The sequence below is a fragment of the Myotis brandtii genome, unplaced genomic scaffold, assembly GCF_000412655.1.
Source record: "Myotis brandtii unplaced genomic scaffold, ASM41265v1 scaffold1327, whole genome shotgun sequence".
NCBI lineage: Eukaryota > Metazoa > Chordata > Mammalia > Chiroptera > Vespertilionidae > Myotis > Myotis brandtii.
In genome coordinates, this window is record NW_005354705.1 from 601,926 (window position 1) to 625,099 (window position 23,174).

General features: G+C 46.4%; 2 protein-coding genes across 2 annotated transcripts in view; both read right to left on the reverse strand.

Annotated features, from left to right (window-relative positions):
* HEATR9 (HEAT repeat containing 9) overlaps positions 1–4,115 on the reverse strand; it is an 11,770-nt gene extending 7,655 nt beyond the window's left edge. The window contains exons 1-5 of the mRNA XM_014534769.1: positions 4,028–4,115; positions 2,408–2,457; positions 1,147–1,386; positions 562–795; positions 333–389 (exon numbers count right to left, since the gene is read on the reverse strand). Coding sequence (XP_014390255.1) covers positions 333–389; positions 562–795; positions 1,147–1,386; positions 2,408–2,457; positions 4,028–4,115 — 669 coding nt within the window. The remainder of the gene's footprint in view (positions 1–332; positions 390–561; positions 796–1,146; positions 1,387–2,407; positions 2,458–4,027) is intronic.
* Positions 4,116–6,606: 2,491 nt separating this feature from the next.
* Positions 6,607–11,872, reverse strand: CCL5 (chemokine (C-C motif) ligand 5). Its single transcript, XM_005860215.2, has 3 exons — positions 11,715–11,872; positions 10,229–10,340; positions 6,607–7,082 (listed from the first exon to the last, which is right to left on the reverse strand). The coding sequence occupies exons 1-3, from the start codon at positions 11,788–11,790 to the stop codon at positions 6,995–6,997; spliced, it is 276 nt and encodes a 91-aa protein (XP_005860277.1). The 5' UTR covers positions 11,791–11,872; the 3' UTR covers positions 6,607–6,994.
* Positions 11,873–23,174: the final 11,302 nt, after the last annotated feature.

A 23,174-nucleotide genomic window follows, 5' to 3' on the forward strand; every position in this document is an offset into this window, starting at 1 on the left:
CCAAGAAGGTGAGCATACATATTAAGAACAGTATGCCATATACGCCAGGTCCCTTGAAACATATGCTGTGCAGATGTTTCTTCTCTGCAGCGACTGTGTCAAGCAGCAAGGATGGACCGGCTCCCCGCAAAAAGGGCTCTTCAAATTCCACCTCCCCCATCCTTTTAGATCAAGCTGTCCTTTAAAGGGCATGAGCTGGCATATGCTGCACCCTGGTGGCTCTCTTCGCTGGATCTAACCCACCATCCTTGTGAGCCTTGTCTGTGCCCATGTTCTATACACCTTATGCCCTGCTCCCTCCTCTCCTGAACTTGGTGCAGCCCCAGACTTACCACCTGCAGTAGTGCCTCTATGACAGACTCATCACTGATGCCCAGGCACCCCAGAGCCTGCAGGAAGAAGGGTAGAGGGAAGGGAAGAGACCTTGGATACCACCCCAGGAGTTACCATTCTCTGTACACAGCTGGATTTGGTTCTTGGAACACCACCCAACCCCCACCTCAAGCATCTTTCTCCTCTTCAACTCAGCCAACTCCTACCTCCACCCTTGCAACTTCTCACCTGTGTTGCATAGAACTGCTCATCTTCTCTGGGAGATTTCAGGCTTTTTGTGAGTTCCTGCCCTTCCAAAGGAGCCAGTGGAGAGGAGGAAAGGAATAAATATAGTTGTAAAACTTCAAACTGAAAGGAGCTCATCCAATCCAATCCCTTTTCCTCGCTGTCCTCCATTATGGGATTGAGGGCTGAAGGATGGTGAGAGCCCAAGGTAAGGGCATTCACAGGAAGGGAGTCTCTCTATCCTCCCTCCCACCATGGTCCCTGACCTTTAATCTTTGCCACTTCAAGGAGTCCTCAGTAGGGTGTAAAGTCTTGGGTTCTTTTTGATATTTTGTAGTCAACTTGATCATGGGGAGATGGACTTTTTGGATGTCAGTGCCCTCTTTGAAGTGGTATCTGTGTGAGAGATTGCACATGCAGCCTTGGTCCCCTTGTTCCCTTCCTCCCCCCTTCACAAATTCTCCTCTGCCCCCCGTTCTCAGCCCAGCTTAGAGATGGGACCAGCGGAAGACAGATGAGCCTCCTTCTATCCTGAGGTCTTCTCTGGAATCTATAGGTTGACTTGCTCCACTCCCTGCCCCACCACACCCTTTCCTTCTCTTTCCTAGAAGGTGCAGAAGGTATGGAGAATAACAGTAAATCACACTTAAGTTGAGCGCTCATTTTCTGCAACGTCTTCTGGGCCTCCCGTTTCTGTTGATGATCATACAGGATGTGCCAGTGCGTGTACATCTCAGGCGTGTCAAAGTAGCAGTATGGTGCTGAGTTTGGCTTGGCTGGGTGCTGCCTCCAGCACTCTGGACTTGGGGGGAACTCTTCCTTTGGTGTCTGGGAAAACAAGGTGGATGGCAGAGCAGTTGCAGATTTAGTAAACAGCAAGCAAATAACAGGATGTTAAACTTGGATTTCAGGTAATGAATGCTATATGTGTGTGCGCACATGCGCGCGCGCAGGCATGCACTAGAGGCCTGGTGCATGAAATTCTTGCACTGGGGGTGGGTGGGTCCCTCAGATGTGGCTGCGAGAGGGCACAGGTCAGGCAGAGGAACCCCACCAGTGCACAATCGGGGCCGGGGAGGGATGTGGGAGGTTGGTCAGCGGGGGAGGGACTGCAGGAGGGCTCCAGGGCGTGTCCGGCCCATCTCACTCAGTCCCAATTGGCCGGACCCCAGCAGCAAGCTAACCTACTGGTCAGAGCATCCCCCCCTGGTGGTCAGTGCACATCATAGCGACCAGTTGACTGCCCACTGGTGGTCAGTGCATGTCATAGCAAGCAGTTGATGGCCTTAGCGTTCATTAGCATATTATGCTTTGATTGGTTGAACGGCTGACTGGTTGGCCAGGCACTTAGCATATTAGGCTTTTATTATATAGGACACACACACACACATACATACATATATATATTTCATTGTTTATATGAAATTCAAATTTAATTGGGTGCTCTGTGTTTTATGAGAATCTCTGTATTAATTAATAAAAATGACTCATCATCCAGCACTGATTGCATTGCCTAGGCCTTGATGATGGTACCTCACAACAGTTCCACGAAGGGTTCTGGACAAGGGTTGGCCTGTGACAGAGGAGGCTTCTGAGGCTTATGGAAGGAAAGTGACTTGTCCAAAAATTAGTGACAAATTCTCCTCTGCCCTCAGTTCTCAGCCCAGCTCAGAGATGGGACCAGAGGAAGTTCTCAACCTTGGCTGCTTATTGGAATTATTCAAGGGAACTTTTAACATGCCCAAGGGTGAGTGTTGGGGTTCTGTGAACTGACCTTAATGGGAAGGGACAGTTTGCTGCCCCTCCTATTCAACAAATCTCCCAAGGTGGCAAAAGTTAGGGGTCTTACCTGGTGGCAGGACAAGGGGAGGTAAACAGGTACCGAGGCCTTTTTGAGTTCTGTGGTAGAAATGAGACAGCAGTCACAAAGGCGGGTTAAGGAATCATCCATTCAGGCATTCATTTATTCAGCATTTAGTGAACAGGAGTACTAGGCACCAGGGAGGTAAATAAGGTGTTATTCCTGTCCTCAAGGGGCTTATGGTTTCCTGATACCTTGCTGCTCAAAATGTGGTCTGTGGAACAGCAGGATTGCCATAGCCTGGAGGTTTCTCAGAAATGCAGACTCTCAGGCTCCACCCCAGGCTTCGCAAATCAGGATCTTTATTTCAACAAGATTTGTATGTACTTTCATGTTTGAGAAGCTCTGGTCCAGCAGAGTGGTTCTCAACTGTGGCTGTGAATTGGAATTATCTGAGGGGACTTTTAACATGCCTTGGCCCTACATAAGACTAATAGAATCAGAACAGATTCTCTGAGGAAGGGGCCTTGGTATTAGAGAAAACTCCCCAGAGGATTCTAATGTGCAGCTAATAGTGAAAACCATTGGTCCTGGTCAGAGTTTTTTAAACTTGAGTGTGCATTAGAATCACCTGGAGAGTTTGTTAGAGCAATTCCCTAGCAGTGGTTCTCAACCTTCCTAATGCCGCGACCCTTTAATATAGTTCCTCATGTTGTGGTGACCCCCAACCATGAAATTATTTTCGTTGCTACTTCATAACTGTAATTTTGCTACTGTTATGAATCGTAATATAAATATCTGATATGCAGGATGTATTTTCATTGTTACAAATTGAACATAATTAAAGCATAGTGATTAATCACAAAAACAATATGTAATTATATATGTGTTTTCCGATGGTCTTAGGCGACCCCTGTGAAAGGGTCGTTCGACCCCCAAATGGCCCCTTGGTGGCTCTTCCTAAGCCTTAGGAGTACCCTAATTAAGCTAATAACAATGTACTGTACCTACCTATATAGTTTAAGTTTAAAAAATTTGGCTCTCAAAAGAAATTTCAATCGTTGTACTGTTGATATTTGGCTCCGTTGACTAATGAGTTTGCTGACCACTGCCCTAGAGGATTGATTCCGCCTGAGAATTTGCATTTCTAATGAGATGCTGATGCTACTGGTCCTGGGACCACACTTTTGAGGGCCACTGGATCAGCTAGTGAGACAGACTGTTATTAGTGATTAACAAAGGGAAACAAATGTGAAGACAGATGAAAGCACAGGTGGTACAGATGAGGGACCCTTAACCTGGCTCAGTACTTGTTTACCCAGAGACTCTGCACAAGCTCTGAGTCTTCAGTCCAAGTAGGCGATAGATAAGGGGAGGAGCATTAGGCACCGGGAACAACTTATGCAAAGACTTGCAGGTGTGAGTGTTAGATAGAGAGCCAGGGTGCAGGTGTGGGAGCAGACCCTGGGAAACAAGATGTCCCACTTTAGAAGACCCTGGAGACTTACCTTGCCGGCTGTGGGGAGCCATCCAAGTGTTCATGGGCTTTCCATGACCCATCCCATAGATTTGCTGAACTCACCCAGACGCCTGCCAGGAAGGGGACCCAGGGGGCTTTCCTTTTCAGGCCCTTGCCCCTGATTCTGTTCCTCTCCATTCCAGCCTCACCTTTGGTCCTGTATGGATATTCCAGCCATGGGTACTTGAACATTGACCTGGCGATTTCAAAGATATCGATTGATTTTTCGTAGGCCATCTTTTTATTCTCCTGGTGGGGCCAGAGGGCAGGGTGGTGGTGGTGGAGAATACAGGGCCTTCGGGGATGTGGAGAGAGAGCTCAGGATAACCTGTCTTCTGTACAAGAGGAACTAGTGAGATGTCTGGGCTTCTGGAAATGGAAGCTTCCAAGTGCTGAGCAACCAGGTCTCCTAGGTAACTAGAATGCTCCAGTTCCATTCTTTAAAAGGAAAATGTATTGATTGATTTTGAGAGAGAGAGAGAGAGAGAGAGAGAGAGAGAGAGAGAAAGAGAAACATCGATTTGTTGTTCCACTTACTAGTATTTATGCATTCATTGGTTGACTCTGGTATGTGCCCTCTGACTGGGGATTGAACCTGCAACCCTTGCACATTGGGACAATGCTCCAACCATGTGAGCTACCCGGCCAGGGCTCTAGTTCCATTCTTTAGCCCCAGCCCTGGCATCTACTGGCTTATGGATTGAGCTAGTCATTTTACCTCTAGGAACTTCAGTGTCCTCATCTAAAATGCGGGAAAGTCATGTCTGTCTAGCTAACTAGAGGGGCTATGGTGAGGCATAAATTCAAAGAGATAGTCTAAGGGTTTGGTGAAGTGTCAAGCTCACATAAACCCGTGTTAGGAGCAGGGGTGGTTCTTAGGATTAGTCATCAGGAAAATGGCAGGGATGGGAAAGCCCCTCCTAAACTCACACCTCTTTCCTTGGTAGCAAGAGACTGAACTAACTCTGGGCTAAGACCATTCATACCCCTACTTTAGCATATGCTGTTTCCTCTAGCTGTCAGGCCTTTCATTTTCTTTTCCACCTGTTAAACAGTTTTCAAATCTTTCAAACTCTACTTAAATGTTATTTCTGAAGTCTCTTTTCTCCCTGAGGCACCCTGCCTCACCCCATTTAGGTGTAATCCCCCCTACCCCACAATATGACCACAACCTTTTGTAGTGGTGCTTCCCTTTAAGAGTTTGTCTTATGTTTCATCTGTTCATGGGTCTTTCCATCTTCCTCACTAGACTGTGAACTGCCTAAAAGTACAGATTGTGGCTGGTAGCTCTTTCACCCCTCTATTCCGCTCCTGACCCCCACCCCCAATGCCTAGTACAGTGCTTGGCACACAGCAGGCAGCTCACTGTAGCAAGAGAACAGGGGCCACCAAGCCATCAGACTTGACATCACTAGTAAACTGACATCGTGTGCCCTGATGTACTGTACTGAGAAAGACAGCATCACTCTGGTATTCTGGCCAAAAATGTTTACCCTGAGTTTAATTCAGGGGAAACAATCAGGCAAATTCAAATAAAATATTCTACAAAAATCTTATCTGAACTTCCCCGAAATATCTATGTTCTTAAAGACAGAGAAAGTCTGGTAAAGGACACTGAAAAGACATGGCAGCTAAATTCAGTATGTGGACATAATTGTATCCTAGATTTAAAAAATAGCTGTAAAAGACATTGGGACAATTGTGGGCTTTGATCATGGCCTGTGTTTTAGAAAATAGTATTGTGTCAATGTTAGGTTTCCTGAGTGTGAAATATGTACTGAAACTTTTAGGGGTGAAGTGATATCACATCTGCAACTTACTCTCAAATTTGGAAAAAAAATGTATTATACCAACTATATATACACATATATATATATATATATATACACACACACATATGCATATAGATAAAGCAAATATGGTAAAATGTTAACATTCAAATCTAGATGAAGGTTAATGGGTATATTCTTGCAAATTTCTGTAGGTTTAAAGTTTTACAAATTAAGGGTTAAAAAAAAAAAAGCATGGGCTTTGACATAAGACCTGATGGGTTTAAATGCCCCCCCCCTTTTTTTTATTTTACTTCTTTTACTTTGGGGCTTTGGGCAAGTTATTTCCTTCTCTTGCCAAGGATTTTCCCAACTGTAAACATGGTTGATAATACTGCTTCCCCCAAAGGGTTGTGGGGATGAGGGATGATGAATGTAAAGGGCTGGCAATGCCCAGCACACAGTGAGCACTCAGCTATGCTCCCTATAATTACAAAGATATATATTGTCAATATATGTTCACATGAAGGGGCACATCGATGGGGAAGTTGGAATACTCCCACCTCTTTACTCCCTCTATTTGAAAGAACTGAGGTGTTGGGATTGCCACTAAAGCCTATTCTAGGAGCAAGACTGGGGATGAGGACTAGGGTAGACAAGGGTAGAAGGGGAAGGTCTGAGGAAATGGAGGTGCTGTGACAGGGAGTGAAATAAATTTGTGGGGACTTGGGGGTGGGGATGTAGTGACTCTTGTTTCCCCCCAGGGTAGATAAGCCACTGTCCTGCCCATGCCCCTTCTCAGAGAGTTTATGCTCCCAGCCCTGCTCACTGTGCAAGGCCATCACCCCCAAATCTAGGGAGGACACCAGGTGTGTGCACTCCTGCATGCTTAATACTCATGAGGAAAGAGGGTCCCTGAGGAAGAAATCATGCCAGGAGCCAGCTTCGAAATTGTCTTGGGAATTTTAATAGAAAGCTGATTTCTCACTTTTGCCGGTCAGCCTATCCCAGTGAGGGGCTGAGGTTGGAGCTCTGGCCATGGGACATTACCATCGAAGCCAAGTTTGTCTCCCTTCTTCGCCTCCAGAGGCATGCTGACCAGAGGCATGCCGACTTCCTTCCTGATTGCAGAGCCATGCCTGAGCTGAGGCACCTGCAGCTCAAAAGCTAGAGATTTTCTGTGCACAGTTCAGAGCCCCAGGAGCTCCTGGGGGCTTTGGTGGGGAGGCTTTTATAACTGCTGCTATGCTGTGTAGTAGAATCGGCCTCCCAGGAGGGTGGGAGCCGGGGATTGGGGAGAAGCAATAAGAAAGTTGCATAAGTTCTGGGTTTAAGGCGCCTTTCATCCTAGCTCATCTCCAAAGCGTTGATAATCTCCCGCACCCATCTCTTCTCTGGATTGGCACACACCTGACGGTTCTTTCGGGTGATTAAGCTGTGGGAGAAGAGAGGAGAGAGAGACCTGGTCAGCGCTGGGACAGCCAGTTTTAAGAATGATATGGATTGAGGCACAAGAGGAGATGATGAAGGTACTGGGTAGGTCATTTTTAGAGCTCCGTAAGATTTTATCTGTGGCTTTTAAGGAAAGGACATTTCCTTTCCTGTTGATTGAAAAGGGCTCCAAGCCAGAAGCAGAGTTGTGTGCATTGTAATTCTCTCACACACACATGCCACCTGGAGAGCAAAGGGGATACAAGCCCGAGGAGCCCAGGGTTGAACTGGTCAACCACTAGCCTTTCTTCTGTTTCAGATCCCGTACTGGGTGCTCCAGATGCAGAGAAAAAGAGGCATTCTCTGGGAACTTGGTCATGGCTGAGCAAGAGGGAGACTGGAGGTGGTAAAACAAACCTGTGAGGGACCTGGGCATTAGTATCTTTTCAAAGCTCCTCAGCTGATTAGAATGTTTACCCAAGGTTATGAGCTCTGATATAGAGGAAGGAGCTATAAATGTTGGACTGGATTAATAATACGAGATACACTTACTCATTCCCTAACTATGTCCCTTGAAAGGGCCCTGAACAACATGAGTGGACCTAGAAGGTATATGCTAAGTGAAATAAGTCAGACAGAGAGGACAAATACTTTATGATTTCACTTATACATGGAATCTAAAAAAAACCCCAAAGTAAATGAACTATCAGAACAGAAACAAACACATAGGTACAGAACACAAACTGATGGTCCCAGATGAGAGAGGGGTTGGGGGCTGGGGGACAGGTGAAGGGATTAAGAAGTATGAATTGGGGCCAGCCAGCATGGCTCAGTGGTTGAGCATCGACCAGCAGGTCATGGTCTGATTCCCGGTCAGACCATATGCTCTGGTGGCGAGCTTGTTCCCCAGTGTGGGGCATGTAGGAGGCAACTGATCAATGATTCTCTCTCATCATTGATGTTTCTATCTCTCTCTCCCTCTCCCTTGCTCTCTGAAATCAATAGAAATATATATTTTTATGAAGAAGTATGAATTGGCAGTTACAAAATAGTCACAGGGATGTAAAGTCCAGCATAGGGAATATAGTCAATTGTATTGTGATAACTATGTATAGTACTGGGTGGGGACTAGACTTATGGGGCGGGGGGGGGTCACTTTATAAGTTATATAAATGTCTAACCACTATGCTGTATACCTGAAACTAATATAATATTGAATGTCAATTCTAATTGAAAAATTAAAAAACCACCCCCCCTTTCAAAAAAACCCCCCCATATAATTTGGCTTTAGATAACACAGTGCCTGGCACAGGGTAGAAACTCAACAAATGAATACATCTATGCATGTGTGGGTGAATGAGGGAAGGACATAAACTGGAGTCTTGATTTCACCACTTAACTAGTTGGATTACCTTTGGCAAATCGCTTAGGGCCTCTGAGTCTTTCACAAATCTCTAAAATGTGGACAGAAACAATTCCTACTTTGCACAGTTATTGCGGAGGTCAAATGAGATAGTATGTGGTTTTGAAAATAGCATGCATGTGCTGTTGTCATTGGAATGCTGTGGGACCTCTGCTTTAGGGTGGATCAGAGCAACATGAGACCAAAGATCCTGGTACAGGGCACTGTGGCTCAGAGAGGTGGAGGACACTGAGATATTGGCAGTGTCAAAGCACTTCTACCAACTAACCAGCCACTTTGGGGCTAGCCCTGCCGACTTGGACCTTTCTTGTTTTGGCTTCTCCTTCAGGATGTTTTCAGATAAAAATGAAGGCTTAGGTTGTCTGGTGAGAATGAGGGTTTCTTGGTCCTGTTCCATGCTCTGTCATGGGTAGTCTTTGCTCTCAGGCAAGCTGCTTCCCTGTTCTGAGCCTCACTCAGAGCCCCGTGACCATCTCTCTCCCACCCTAGCGGGCAGAGAAGAGAAAGGGAGCAGAAGCCATATTCTGGGCTCTTGTACCTCCTAGTGTTTATTTTCTTATTTGGGGTGGTAAGAGAGCTTCAGACCCAGACCCCGCTCTTGTTAAGCTGGGTGGCATACAGGAAATTCTGCTGGCTTACCATCATCTGCTCTCCTCTGCCCCCTTGGCCTGTGGCCAGGAAATCAAAAGGTCAGGAAACCAACATCTGGGGTCAGGGTTGCTCAGGCCCCCATTTCCTTCTCTTCCTTGTAGAATGGGACACTGGAGAATAGTCCCTCCTCGCCAAGACTTCTCTCCCTCCCCCCCCATATTGGGGACCCTCCACTTGCCTGACTTCCCACCTACCTCTTTTCCTGCTCTGTCTCATGGGAGCCTCCACCCTCACCTGTCCCTTGAGAATTACTCAAAGTTGCTGCCTTTCTTTTCTGTGTGCTCTCCCAAGTCTCTGGCCCTGGGTCTAGAACAGCCGTGGGCAAACTACGGCCCGTGGGCCGGATCCGGCCCGTTTGAAATGAATAAAACTAAAAAAAAAGAGACCGTACCCTTTTATGTAATGATGTTTACTTTGAATTTATATTAGTTCACACAAACACTCCATCCATGCTTTTGTTCCAGCCCTCCGGTCCAGTTTAAGAACCCATTGTGGCCCTCGAGTCAAAAAGTTTGCCCACCCCTGGTCTAGAATAATGCATGTAAGACATTTGACACACAGTAGGCACTTCCTAGGTAGTAGGGATTATTTGATTTTTTCAAATGTATTAGCTTGCAGATTTAAAGGAGAATCTCATTTTATTATTTCTCCACCAATCAATCAAGTTGTGTGTGTTTTTTGCACAAGTGACTGCAACTAGGACCCTGACTTCTGACCTCTCCTTAGTTCCTCTGAGGTGGATTTGATAGGTTGTGGGTATGGGCAACTGTGAAGTTCTTAACTGGAAAGTGATGACCAAATTGATCTCCATACAAGATCATTGCAGATGATTTTCAAGTAAAAGTCACAGCTGTAAAGATCAGAGACCTAACCTAGTGCATCAGAGTGGGGAAGATCCTCCAAGATCACCCTGTCTGATCCTTTTCATGATAGCTGGGGAATCTGAAGCTGGAGTTGGAGGAGCCGTGCTATTTGAGCAGCTAGAGGATGGGCCCCAGTGGATGGGGCATCCTAGAGGGCTCCTAGGGGGATAGGCTCTGCACCCCGCTGGAGGGTTCCATGGGACCGAGACTCACACGACTGCTGGCATGGAGCACTTGCTGCTGGTGTAGAAATACTCCTGGAGGTGGGCACGGGGCAGTGGGCGGGAGATGTAGGCAAAGCAGCAGGGTGTGGTGTCCGAAGCATCTGGGAGAAGGAAGGAAGAGACCCTTGTATTCATTGCCAGTGCACTGGGTACTTTATATGATTTATCTTAAATAGACTATTATCATCCTTTGGCTGAAACTGAGGCTCAGAGAGGTAAAGTCACTTTGTCATTGACACACAGTGACAGAGTGGAATTCCAACAGAGGACTGAGAGGATCTCCCCAATCCCTCACCTAATTCTTGTGCCTAGCTTGTATCCTTCTCTCTGCACCATCACCCTCATGCCTTTGGCTCTCGGTACATGCTGGGCCTCTTCCTAACTTGTGTTGTGCCCTCTGGCCTTATCTTGTCCTTCTAGAATCCTCAGTGGATTCAGAACTTGATTTCTTTGAGACCTAGGGTGGGCTGGGGAGAGGCTTCCAAAACTCAGACTGGAGGTGCATGGTGGATGGTAGGAGCCGTGGCTGAGGCATAGTAAGAAGGGCCGTGTCAGAGAAGGAGGACTTTTTGTTGGTCAATTAATTCAGAATGACCCTAGGAAATGTCACTTGCCATTTCCCAGCAGAGTAGGAGTGTTTAAGAGCCAAATAGAACTGAGTTTGAATACCAGATTCCCCACTTACTAGCTGTGTGAACCTGGCAAATTACTTAACCTCTCTGGGCCTCCCTCTGTTTCCCCATCTGTAAGTCAAGGACAGCTACTGAAAGAATAGTTGTGAGCCTGGCCGGCATGGCTCAGAGGTTGAGCATCAACCTATGAACCAGGAGTTCATGATTCAATTCCTGGTCAGGGCACATGCCTGGGTTGCGGGTTCAGTTCCCAGTGTGGGGTGTACAGGAGGCAGCTGATCAATTATTCTCTCTCATCATGATGTTTCTATCTCCCTCTCCTTTCCTCTCTGAAATCAATAAAAATATATTTTTAAAAAAGAATAGTTGTGAGTATTAAATAAGATGATATATGTAAAGCAATCAGCATAATACTTGACAAATAGTAGGTATTTAATTAGCTTTCATTATCCTTTCTCAAGCCTCATTTTATCCCTCTATGAAATGGGGGGAAATATGACTGTCCCAGGAGGGTTTTAGTTACTTGCTTATAAGTTTCTTAGAAACCTTGCTGGTGTTAGGCAGGCATGAGTCATGTTTTTAGGTCAGCTTGAGCTGCCCCTTCCTACTAATAACCCCAGCATCAGTCCACACTCAGTGAGTGCCTGCAAGCTTGGGGTGTAGACCCTGAAAACACAGAAAAGTTAATCAGAGGGTCCTTGCCATAAAGTGGCTCAGAGATCCATCAGGGGCCACTGGGCATCAGAGAAAAGCAGTAAGTAAGAATGAAAATCATAGGGTCCAGACAGTATAAACGCAAGGTCTGGGCTAGCCTGAGGGCTGACTCAGGTGGTCAGGACTTACATGGGGAGGCCGATGCAGGAGCACAGAAGGCGGCTGCGGCGAGGAGGACAGCGAAGGCAGCTGCGGAGACCTTCATGGTACCTGTGGGTAGAGGCTGTGGGAGATCCTGTGCTGTCTTAGGATCCTTTGCAGGGATTCTCTGCAGCTCAGGCTGGCCCTTTATAGCAAGTCAGGCCAGTAGAGGGGGCGCCCCCAAGGGGAGTTTCCAAAATAGTAGCCAGGCATTGGCTGACATCATACGTGAAATTGCATTAAACAGAAAAGAAAACTGAAATAGCCTCCAGAAATTTGAGGCTGTCTTGCTTTTACTCTCCTTCCCCGTTTCTGTCTTCCTTTCCTTCTTCCTCTTCTCCCCTCTCTCCTCCCCCTTCCCCCTCTCTTCCTCTCCTCACCAACCTCAGATCCAAAGTGAGCTCATCGGTTTCCCCTTTGCCCTCAGGCAGGGCTAGCACAAGTGCTGGTGATAGAAAACCTCTTCCTTTGCTGGCATCCTCAGCTTCACCTTCCAGGGCTGGGCTCCCCCTCAGAGGTCAGTCAAGAGGCTGCTTCCCTAAGGGCAGGAGGAGGGGTGGTTAGGACAGGGATCTGAAACAACTGGGTGTTTATTTGGTTGCTTTCAAAGGTCTGTATCTTCCCTCTCATCCATGGAAGGATGTTATTTATGATATGAGGTGTTTTATTGAGAAGGGGAGGGTCCTCTGATATGTAGTCCCAGAGGATGGTGATTGAGGCAGTGGATCAGAACTGGGCATTGGAGACCTTTTCACCAGATATGAGTTGGAGTGGGTAATGGCTGCAAGGGTCACCCCCATTTACTTGTTGAGTGATCCTTAGGAATTTGCTTAATGTCTTTAAGCTTACAAGCTTGTTAAGAAGAAAGAGAGAGAGAGAGACTTAGATTATTAGCCATTAACTGAAAGCTTATTCTTTGCTAGCCACTATTCTAAGGGCTTCACATGTGTCAACTCATTTACTATTATTATCCCCATGTTCCCATTTTTCAGATGAGGATCAGTAAATGCTGGGGTCCCATCTCATTTATTTTAAAAATATATTTTTATTGATTTCAGAGAGGAAGGGAGAGGGAGAGAGAGATAGAAACATCAATGATGAGAGAGAACCATTGATCGGCCGCCTCCCGCACACCCCACACTGGGGATGGAGCCTGAAACCCAGGCATGTGCCCTGACCAGGAATCGAACTGGGATCTCCTGGTTTATAGGTAGATGCCCAACCACAGAGCCATGTCGGCTGGGCCTCATCTCATTTTTTGTCCCTACAGAAAGCTGCAAAGGAATTTAGGGATCATTTTTGTTCATGTTCTTCCATTGCAGAGGAGGGAACTGAGGCCCAGAGAGTGGAAGTGACCTGCTAAAGAACACACAGCAAATGAATGATGGGATCAGAACCTGGGCGCCTTAGCTCCCACTTCAGTGCTCTATCTGCCAAAATACTGCTCGCCGTTAAAAGGTTCATGTTGGGGCCCTAGCTGGTTTGGCTCAGCGGATAGAGCGTCGGCCTGCGGACTCAAGGGTCCCAGGTTTGATTCCGGTCAAGGGCATGTACCTTGGTTGCGGGCATATCCCCAGTGGGGAGTGTACAGGAGGCAGCTGATCGATGTTTCTCTCTCATCGATGTTTCTGGCTCTCTATCCCTCTCCCTTCCTCTCTGTAAAAAATCAATAAAACATATTTTTTAAAAAAAGGTTCATGTTTGGGACATCCTTGAACTGAATCCATGTGGTGGTCTTGATTAGAGCCAGGGTTCTAACCCATTCCAAAGAACTGGTTACAGTAAATCGTCATCAATTCCTATTTGGATAATTCAGAATTAGTGACAAGTTGGCCTGAGCTGGGTTGAAGTTGACCTCTGAATGATCTAAGCAAAAAGTGTCCATTGATACTAACAAAAACAAACAAATTCTAAAAAAAAAAAAGTAACTTAAAAAAGGTGTAATGTTATACCAAGAACACTTTCTTGCTAGCTACTGTCATATAGATAGTGGCAGCTGAAGGTGACTGAATCATCCAGAAAGGAAAGACCTTGTGTTCTTCCTTCCTCACAAGGACTTTGGGCAAGATTGTTACTAGTCTCAATTTGCAGAAGTGGAAACTACCCCTCAGATGTGGTTATTAAGGTCCTTAAGGTCACACAGCTAAAAAGGTGTTTCTGATGACCAGGCATAAGCTCTTTCCACTGACTCACATCATTCGGGCATTAACAGTGATTATGTCCATTTTAGGTGCCAGGTACTGTTCTAAACTTGTCACAAGGATCCTCTCATTCCTTCCTCATTAAGCAATTAACAGTAGAAACGCAATTTTGGAAGACATGGCCATCTCGTTTAAAGAAATAAATTGCAAACACTTCAGAAACATTCATCCATCCAAAGAATAGCGTTCTGCTTGTTTATTTTTTTATTGATTTCAGAGAGGAAGGGAGGAGAGAGAGTGATAGAAACATCAATGATGAGAGAGAATCATCGATGGGCTGCCTTTTGCATACCCCACAATGGGGATTGAGCCCCTCAACCCGGTCATGTGCTCTGACTGGGAATTGAACCATGACCTCCGAGTTCATATGTCTACCCTCAATCTCTGAGCCACACTGGCCGGGCATACCTGTTGTAATTGTTCCCTTCACAAAGCCCCCTTAGTTCCCAAATACGTGGGAGGCTGTGTGGTGGGCTGGTTAAGAGCAGGGGCTTTGGTGTTTCTCCCATTTACTAACCACGTGGCCTTGGGCAAGTTACTTAATCTCTCTGGCCTCAGTTTCCTCATTTATAAATTGGGGATAATAATAACGACAACTCAGCCCCAATAAACACACTCATGCTTGTAAGCTTTTAGTACAATGCCTGATGCATGTTAAGTACTTAATAATATTAGCTATTATTATCATGTTATTATTGACAGTAAGAAAATGTCAGTTCCTTGAAGGATATTCTATACTTTAGGCTTTTCAGTAATCTAGATAAGACCCCAATTAATAGTTATGAGTGACCTCTAATTTATTTTTAAGTGACCTTTATTTGTGTTTAATCCAAGGGGTCAGTTGAGGCTTAGGGAGGTTAAGTGACTTGCTTAAGGTCCCATAGCCTAAAGTGGTAGATGGAACTCAACATTGAACCCACGTTTGGGTTCATGGACTTTCTATCACACTGCATTTTTTTAGAGAAATCTTAAAAATTTTGCTAAGGTTCAGTTTTCCATGTGAGCTCCATTTCTGTTTCCTTTCTTTGATCTTAGTTTCTCTCTTTAAGGAAGAAAGGAAGGTTTTTTCCTGGATATCAAATATGCTGAGTTGGAACACTAGCTGAGGAGGAGGTGAAGGAAGCAACCCACAGATGAACCAATATGATCCTTATCCGTGTGTGTGTGTGTGTGTGTGTGTGTGTGTGTGTGTGTGTAAGTGGTAGAGAGAATAGGGGTAAGATAGGGTGGTAGGGTTGTTGAGCAGAAATAGGCAATGGGTACATACATCAGGAGTATTCTTCCCTTTTGGTGGTTCCAATGGATTTGGGGGGGGCACTCACTTTCTCCTGTGCCAAGTTCTCTGGCTCTAATGTACTAATTCCATGAGGAAATCAAGGAGCCTCTGTAAATTTACCAGTGTGGTACCTGGTACAGGGTCGGTGTTCAGTGAATGACAACTATCGTTATAATTCGCCCAGCATTTTATGATCCTGAAAACTAGGAGCCTGTCCAGCCAGTGTGCTTGGTCTAGGCCACTCATTCATTTCTTATTCTCTCCACTAAGTTTCTTCATCTGTAAAGTGAGAGATTGCTTCCAATCTGTTTTGGGTAATGGAGTCCTTTAAGAATCTGAGGAAAGTTGTGAATACTTTCTACAAATATGTGGAAACATACACAGACACAGGTATAATTTTGCATGTAAGAGATTCATAGACCCTGCAGGCTCATTGATGGGCTTCTCGAGTTCAGAGGGCCGGTTCTCACCCACCTTCTTACCTCTTGCACCCCTTTCCCCAGCAGATTCCTCACTAAAGCCAGACAGCAAAGCAATTCCTCCAGCCTCGGGCAGCCCCTCCCCTGCTCTCCTGGCCCAGCCTTCCCTTTTCCTCTTTCATTCACTCTTCTAAGCTAAGCTGGCTGGCTGCCCAGCCTCCCACAGTGACATCAGGAAACCAGAACCGGCAGAGAAAGTGAAACCTCATTCCAACTGGATTCCAAAGCTTTGCTCAGAATTGGAGTTCCCCCTACCACTGACTGTGTGGGAGGAGCTTTGGGCCTTTTGGCTACTAAAAAAAAAAAAAAAAAAGCCCAAAGCATGGAAAGTCCCTCCATCCTCTACAATCCCATTCTGGGCCCCAAGAGAAAAAACGTGAGGCAAGGTCATTTCTTCCCAGTGGGCCTTTTCCCCAGCTGCACATCGGAGAGTTGCTCCCAGCGCCCTTTCTTCACTATTGTTCACAAGTGTAAATATTTCTCACTTGAGCCAGTGATCGGTGGTCTCACCCTTGTTTCTATGGGCCCTGCTTGGGTAGGTGCTCCGTTAGTGCTGTTGGAGGATCTGCAGGAGGCAGCAGTGTGGAGGTGTAAGCCAGCCGAGGCCTCCCAGTGGGCTCTGGGGACTTGCCCAGCTGGAGACAGGATTCAACCCCCTATCCAGGATGCTGCCACCTGCCTTAGCCTTTTGGTCCAGCTCTGGCTTATTCTTTCTGTGTTAGTCTATTTGGTACCTCCCCTCAGCTCCCCATCTCCTCATGTGCATTCACTAGGTTGGAGGTACTAACCATGGCAACTATTTTTGTCCATCCAACCACATGCAGGCTGCGGGGGTGCAGCTTAGCCTCCCCAGTCTTCTCACCTTCACCACACGGGACAGTGGCTATGCACATCTGCTTGTTTTCTGTAGCTGGCGACCACATGTGGCATGTTTGTTGATGTGCTCACTGGGTTACCAGAGGGGCCCACCACAAGGTGCCTTGGGGGGCTGGGCAGACCTGGGAGCGAGGCCCAGGGGGAAGCATCAGTTCTTCCAAAGTTGCGGGGTGACAGATGATTTCAGGTCCTACTCCTTTCTCCTGACCCTTTGGAATCTGATCTTTGTTTCTGTTTTCCTCTGCATGCTTGTCAGAAGGTCCCCCTTTCTCTGTGCAGCCTCCCTTCCGCAGTCCCCGGCTCCTGGGAGAAAGCCTGTGAAGAGGGACAGACTTGGGGTTGAAATCAGACAGATCGCTGACTCTCTGTTTGTCTTTGGACAAGTTATTAACTATTCTGCACCTTGATTTCCTTTCTGGAAATGGGGCCAAGATTACTTTGCTCCTAGGACACCTCAGAGGATTAAATGGGGCCATCAGTAAACTACCCAGCACCCTGCCTGGTACAAGAAGCTGCTGGGAAAACAATTCCTTCCCTTCCTTTCCCCAAATGTCCAGTCTCCAGCATTTCCTCCCTCTATGTCGTCCTCCTCCCAGTGGAGGTGTCAGCTCAGCTCAGTGTTAGAAGACATGGGGGCAGGCGAGGGGGAGGCTGACAATGACTTTTCATTAGCTGTTAGGCACCATGTTAGACACTCTAGGCCAGTGATGGGGAACTTTTTGAGCTCAGCGTGTCAGCATTTTGAAAAACCCTAACTTAACTCTGGTGCCGTGTCACATATAGGAATTTTTTGATATTTGCAACCATAGTAAAACAAAGACTTATATTTTTGATATTTATTTTATATATTTAAATGCCATTTAACAAAGAAAAGTCAACCAAAAAAATGAGTTCATGTGTCACCTCTGACACGCGTGTCATAGGTTCGCCATCACTGCTCTAGGCATTACTTCTCTTATTAGGAAGAAAACTCACAGGAAACGGTGATGACTCAGGCCTGTCCTGAGCTCTTCCGCCCTCTGGGCAGCAAACTTCAGAGACTTGGCCCCGTGTCCTGTCTTTCACTGTATTTCTCTGTCTCTGAGCGTGGCCGTGAAGTGAGATGTGGTCCCTTCTTTCTTTCTTCTGGCTGTCCTTGCAGGCCAGCACACAGACCCTTTTTCAAAGAGTTTCACAGACATCCCTGGCCGGTAGCTCAGTTGGTTAGAGCATTGTCCTGATATGCCAAGGTTTAGGGTACGATCCCCAGTCAGGGCACATACAATAATCAACCAATGAATGCACAAATAAGTGGAAAGCAAATCACTCTCTCTTCCCCTTTTTCTCTCTCTAAAATCAATAAATAAAAATTGAAAAAGTTTCACAGACAGGCTCACAAAGGAAGTGACAAGTTTCAGAATCACAGGATTCTTGTGGTTGTGCTCTGGATTCTGACCCTTTTCTGAGCTAGTCCTGGGAAACTCCTTGGCTTCCTGTCCATTGCATACATTCTTGGGGATGGGGTTCCTAGTATTTTGCTTCCCCTATGCTGGGTCCCCTACCCCCCTTCACCTGTCTCCCTCAGCATTTAGGCCTGCAGAGCATTTGGGAAGTCACCTTAGGGAATTTCCTCAAAATGGGATTTGGAAATTCTATGTCTTAGTCATGTCTTTTTTTTAAAAAAAGATGTTTTTATTGATTTTTCAGAGAGAAGAAGGGAGAGGGAGAGAGGTATAGAAACATCGATGATAACAAAGAATCATTGATCGGCTGCCTCCTGCAAACCCCCTACTGGGGTTCAAGCCCAAAACCTGGGCATGTGCTCTCCGGGAATGGAACCATGACCTCCTGGTTCATGGATCCACGCTCAACCACTGAACAACACTGGCCAGGCATTAGTCATTTCTTATAGAGACAGCTTTAGGCAGTGAAAAGAGCAAGGGATTGGGAATTTGGAGGCCTGAGTTCTAGTCCAAGTTCAGCTCCAAATATAGTTGTGGGTTTTGGCAAACCTCTTGCCCCTTGCGGGCCTTAGTTTCCTCATCTAGGAAATGGAGTTTTGACAATGTTTTTGAGGCCTTTCTCAGTGAAAAAATATAAAACTAAAAGACTTCTAGTACACTGAAGAGATTTTGGGTGAAGGTGTCCTGTTTCCTCTAAAATCAATTCACATCACTTCTCCTACAGGTAAGGCTGAGGGATTGTCATTATCATCCCTTCTTTTTCTCCTATTTTTCCAAGGCCCGGACTTGCCTGACCACTTAGTTCATGAAGTCCTTCCATGGGCAGTACTGCATTCATCCAGTTGCCCACTGCTCAATCTTTTCATGCTTCTACTCCTTCCATTCCTCCACGCATCCATTCATTGATCTACTCATTCATCTTTACATTTGTATCACTTAAAATTCTTTGTTTATAGGCACAGAAAACAACTTTGGCTAACTTAAACAGGAAGATAATGTGCTGGGGGTAATGTGAGTAGCTCATAGAATGGATAGGGCATTGGAAAACCTGACTTGGAAAAAGGATGGATGAGAAACCAGGGAAGCTCTGGGTGTTTTGGCAGCAGGTACTACTTGATACCCTTGGGAGAAGTGATTCCACAAAAGGATGTTAAGGTGATATTTGATGGAATGGATGTTGTGTAGAAAAACAAACAAACAAATTAAACCAATAGTCTACTCACCCATCAACCCATCTATCCATTCATCCATCCATCAATTCATCATCTGTCCATCTATCCATCCACTCATCCATTCAGCTATTAGGCCAGGATTAGGTACCAGAAACCCTTGGTCTACCTCTAGTCTCTGTTCTTCTCTAGCATTGGGCAAGTTATACCTCCTCTTTCTTACCTATAAAATGGGAAGAATGAATATGAGAATCCCTGCCTTATTTAACTGAGAACTGCTGTGGAGGTGAAATGAGTTAGTGGATGTGAAGACACTTTCCAAGCACAAAGAAGGAGAACTGTTTTCACCATGCTTATTTCTCTTTCTAGTGTGGCTGATGATAAGATCCATGACTCATGTGCTACTCTCATTTAAGTCATGCCCTCACTGCCCACCACCCAGCGGTAACCATGGAGAGGAACTGTTGAGTTTTTCAGTTCCTTTGGCTGGAGGATGAATGTCCAGGGTTATCACTGCTACCCACCTCCGAGAATTGGGCCCCAAGTAGGCTGGAAATAGCTGGAAACATGCCTGTGTGGGAGCAGGTCCTGGCTTCCTGTGTATAGGAATAAAATGACAAGAGGAAGCCCTACACCATGTGGGTGTCCCAACTATGTTCAGTTTATAGTAGGGAAGGAGCTGGGTCTCCAAGTTGTGGCCAAGTCAACACAGGAGACAACAGCTGAGATCAGAGGACCAGGCATATATTGTCTGGAAGGATTAGCCCTGGACTTACAGGGTTCAGGCCATGACCCTGGGTGAGGCACGTCAACTCTCCGAACCTGTCTTCTCATCTGTGAAATAGGTGTGTAGCCTGCAGGAAGCGGCCTGTTGGTAGGGCTGGCTCATCTTTGTCACTTGTTCTAGGATGAATGTCTGGACCAGGCACGGGCCTGCCTGTCTGCCTGTCAGCTAGTCTTTTTCCAGCCAAAGGTTTTATCCTTATATGAAAAGCACTCCTTTGCTGCCTTTCATTGTTGGTGGGCTACATATTGCTGCATCTTTCATGGAGGGCAGTTTGGTAAAACCTATTAAATTTTAAAAGCACATTTTATTTAATAAGCACTAGAAATCCTATTTCTAGGGCTTTATCTTATATATATAGTCACACATGTACAATATGACATATACAAGATATTAATCATTTGTAATAATGAAGATCAGAGACAGCCTAATTGTCCATCAATAAGGGGCTGGTTAAATAATTCTGGCACTTCCATATAATGGAATGTCAGGCAGCCACTAAAAAGATTAAGGCAGCTCCCTCCATGCAAATATAGAATGATCTCTAAGACACAAGAAGTTAAAAGGGACAGGGGACAGCCCTGGCCAGTGTGGTTTAGTGGGTTGGGCGCTGTCCCATGCACGGAAAAGTTGACAGTTTGATTCCTGGTCAGGGCACAAGCCCCAGTTGTGGGCTTGATCTCCAATAGGGGATGTACAAGAGACAGCCGATTGATGTTTCTCTCTCCCTTTCCCTTCCTCTCTCTCTCAAAACAAAGGGGGTGGGGGACAAGGGACAGAATGGCTTATGTGGCATACTACATGCGTGTGGGGGAAAAGAAAGCAGACTCATCTATGCTTATGAACCCATCGATTCTCTTTGGAGGCTCATAAGAAACTGGTAACAGTTACCTTCTCTCCCATCAGGAAGGGTACTGGGAGGGAAGCCTGGGGACGGGTAGGAAGGAGACCTCCATTTCACTGTGTATCGTTTTGCATCTTTAGAATTTCGTATCATGTGCATGTCGGATGGTGCATGGAGAGTAGCCCGTGTTTATAAAAAGTCATATGGGAGGCCCTAGCTGGTTTGGCTCAGTGGGTAGAGCATCAGCCTGCAGACTGAAGGGTCCTGGGTTTGATTCCGGTCAAGGGCACATACCAGCTCTGGTCGGGCACATGCGGGAAGGCAACCAATCGATGTGTCTCTCACATTGATGTTTCTGCCTCTCCCCTCCTTTCTACTCTCTCTAAAAATCAATGGAAAAATATCCTCCAGTGAGGATGAAGTCATGCAACAACAAAAAAGTCATCTGGCAGGATGTGCCCAGATGTCCGGGGGAAATCCCCATGGAATTTCTGACCCAATTTTAGAGCCTCTTTTTTCCTTCAGTCCAGTGAGGGATCCAGGTCCTCTCAGTGGGGTTCTCTGAGGTGGGAGTCACTGACCCAGTGGCTCATCGTTACTCCAGCCCCTTCATCCAACCCTTCATCCCATCAGGGAATGGGGCTTTTAGAATCACATTTGGACACTACTAGCAAACACACAGCCTTACATGCTGTAAGAAGAGTGACATTTGATCCCCCGGGGAAGGAGGAATAGATCATTATCTCCCCTGACAGCCTGTTATGGGTAATGGAAACAGCCAAGGCTTTGGACTTGCACAAGCTTTGGTTCAAATTTCTGCTTCTGCTGTTTAAGCTGCAAAAGCTCAAGAAACTATGATCTTGCTGGACGGGTTTCCTCATTTCTAAAATGTTGTCTACTGCTGAACTGAGGTGACTGGGAAGGAGAGGTGGGGTCATTGTACACAATGCTTGGCACATAGCAGGTGCTCAGTAAATGGTTGCAGGTGGACACATGTGCGCATTGTCACTGAAGCCAGCTAGGTCTGCTGGGGCCCTTTATCAGGAAGGAGGGAAGAAACAGTAGTGGCTGGAACTGGGTCCAGTTCAGCAAACACTGATGGTCCCTCCACTTCCCCTGGCACAGGGCCTGCCCTCCAGTGGTGCCTGTTGATTAGGTGGTCTGGAAAAGCCTCAAGTTTGCAGCTGCCTCTCAGTAGCTATGAGATCTGAAGACAGTGTGGTCTGTCCCCAGATGACAGGACTTGGCACTGGTGTTCACAGTGGGGCCTGCTGGGAAGAGGCTGACTTGGGAGGGAGCAGGTATTCTGGAGGCTGCTCCATGAGGATGGGGCATTGGACCAGTAGGGAGCCTGGGAGCAGCCTCCCCCAGCATCAGGGATTCTTACATCCTGGCTCCACAGATGACCCTGCAGCCCACTGGCCTTCCCTGCCCCGTGGGAATTGTTTTGAAAACAGGTTTGCCTCCCAGCTGCATAGCTCCTTCTATGTGGAAAGCACGGGTGCTGAGAGTAAGGCAGACCTGGGTTTGAGTTCTTGCCAGGCTGTTGATTTGCTCAGTGGCTCTGTTACTTAACTTTGCTGAGCCTGCGCTTCCTTGTGTGTCAGATGGGGTTAATAATGTTATCTGCTGTTCACTGTGAGGATTCTAAGAAGTGTATCAGGCATTACAAAAATGTTGTTTCAGCAGAGCTGGCTAAAGTTGAGGTGGTTGGTCTAAATGAGGTAAAAATCTTAGGGAAGGAATTACTATTCTTTAGTTTAGGGGAATATGCTTCTGGGCATGTTTGATTATAAAAGGGAGGAACCCCTACCTCATCCCACCCCTACCTATATTGCCTGGAGAGGGCTAAACTATTCTGCATAAGAAAGAAATGGGGTGGGGAGTTGTTCATGGTCAGTGTGAGTGTGTAAGGGCTTGTGAGGGAGAAGAGGGGAGATGTGCAGTGGTCCCAGTTCCTGGGAAGAATATCCGGCGGGGAGAGATGAAGTTCTCCTGGCAGGGAATGGCCAGTGGGTCTTTACGGCAGGGATCTTTATGGCTAATATCCAATTCCAAGTTCTCACTTGAATTATTCTATGCTAGATTCAGGACCTACCTTATGCCCAAATTTCCAGTAAACATCTGCGACAACCAATAGCTTGTGTCAGTGCTGTTTTGGGGGAAGAAGGAATGAGGGCCCTGACCCATGTTGGGTGAGCAGCATGTGAAGAAAGAGAATTCAGTGAAGCTGGGACTTGGAGGAAGAGGTGCCCGGTTACAACAGGAGCCTTCAGTTCTCCTTAGGGGTGTGGCTGGGGTGAAATCTCAACTGCTTGCAATATCTGAGATGGGGGATGGAAAGATATTTTGGGATATTCTGGTGAGGCTCTGGACA

Excerpts from the sequence above, each read along its gene's own strand:
- CCL5 (XM_005860215.2), bottom strand. The coding sequence starts at position 11,790 with ATGAAGGTCTCCGCAGCTGCCTTCGCTGTCCTCCTCGCCGCAGCCGCC. Across the intron at positions 10,341-11,714 it reads TCCTGCATCGGCCTCCCCAT|ATGCTTCGGACACCACACCC; the intron begins GTAAGTCCTGAC and ends TCCTTCTCCCAG. Across the intron at positions 7,083-10,228 it reads TGCTCCATGCCAGCAGTCGT|CTTAATCACCCGAAAGAACC; the intron begins GTGAGTCTCGGT and ends CTTCTCCCACAG.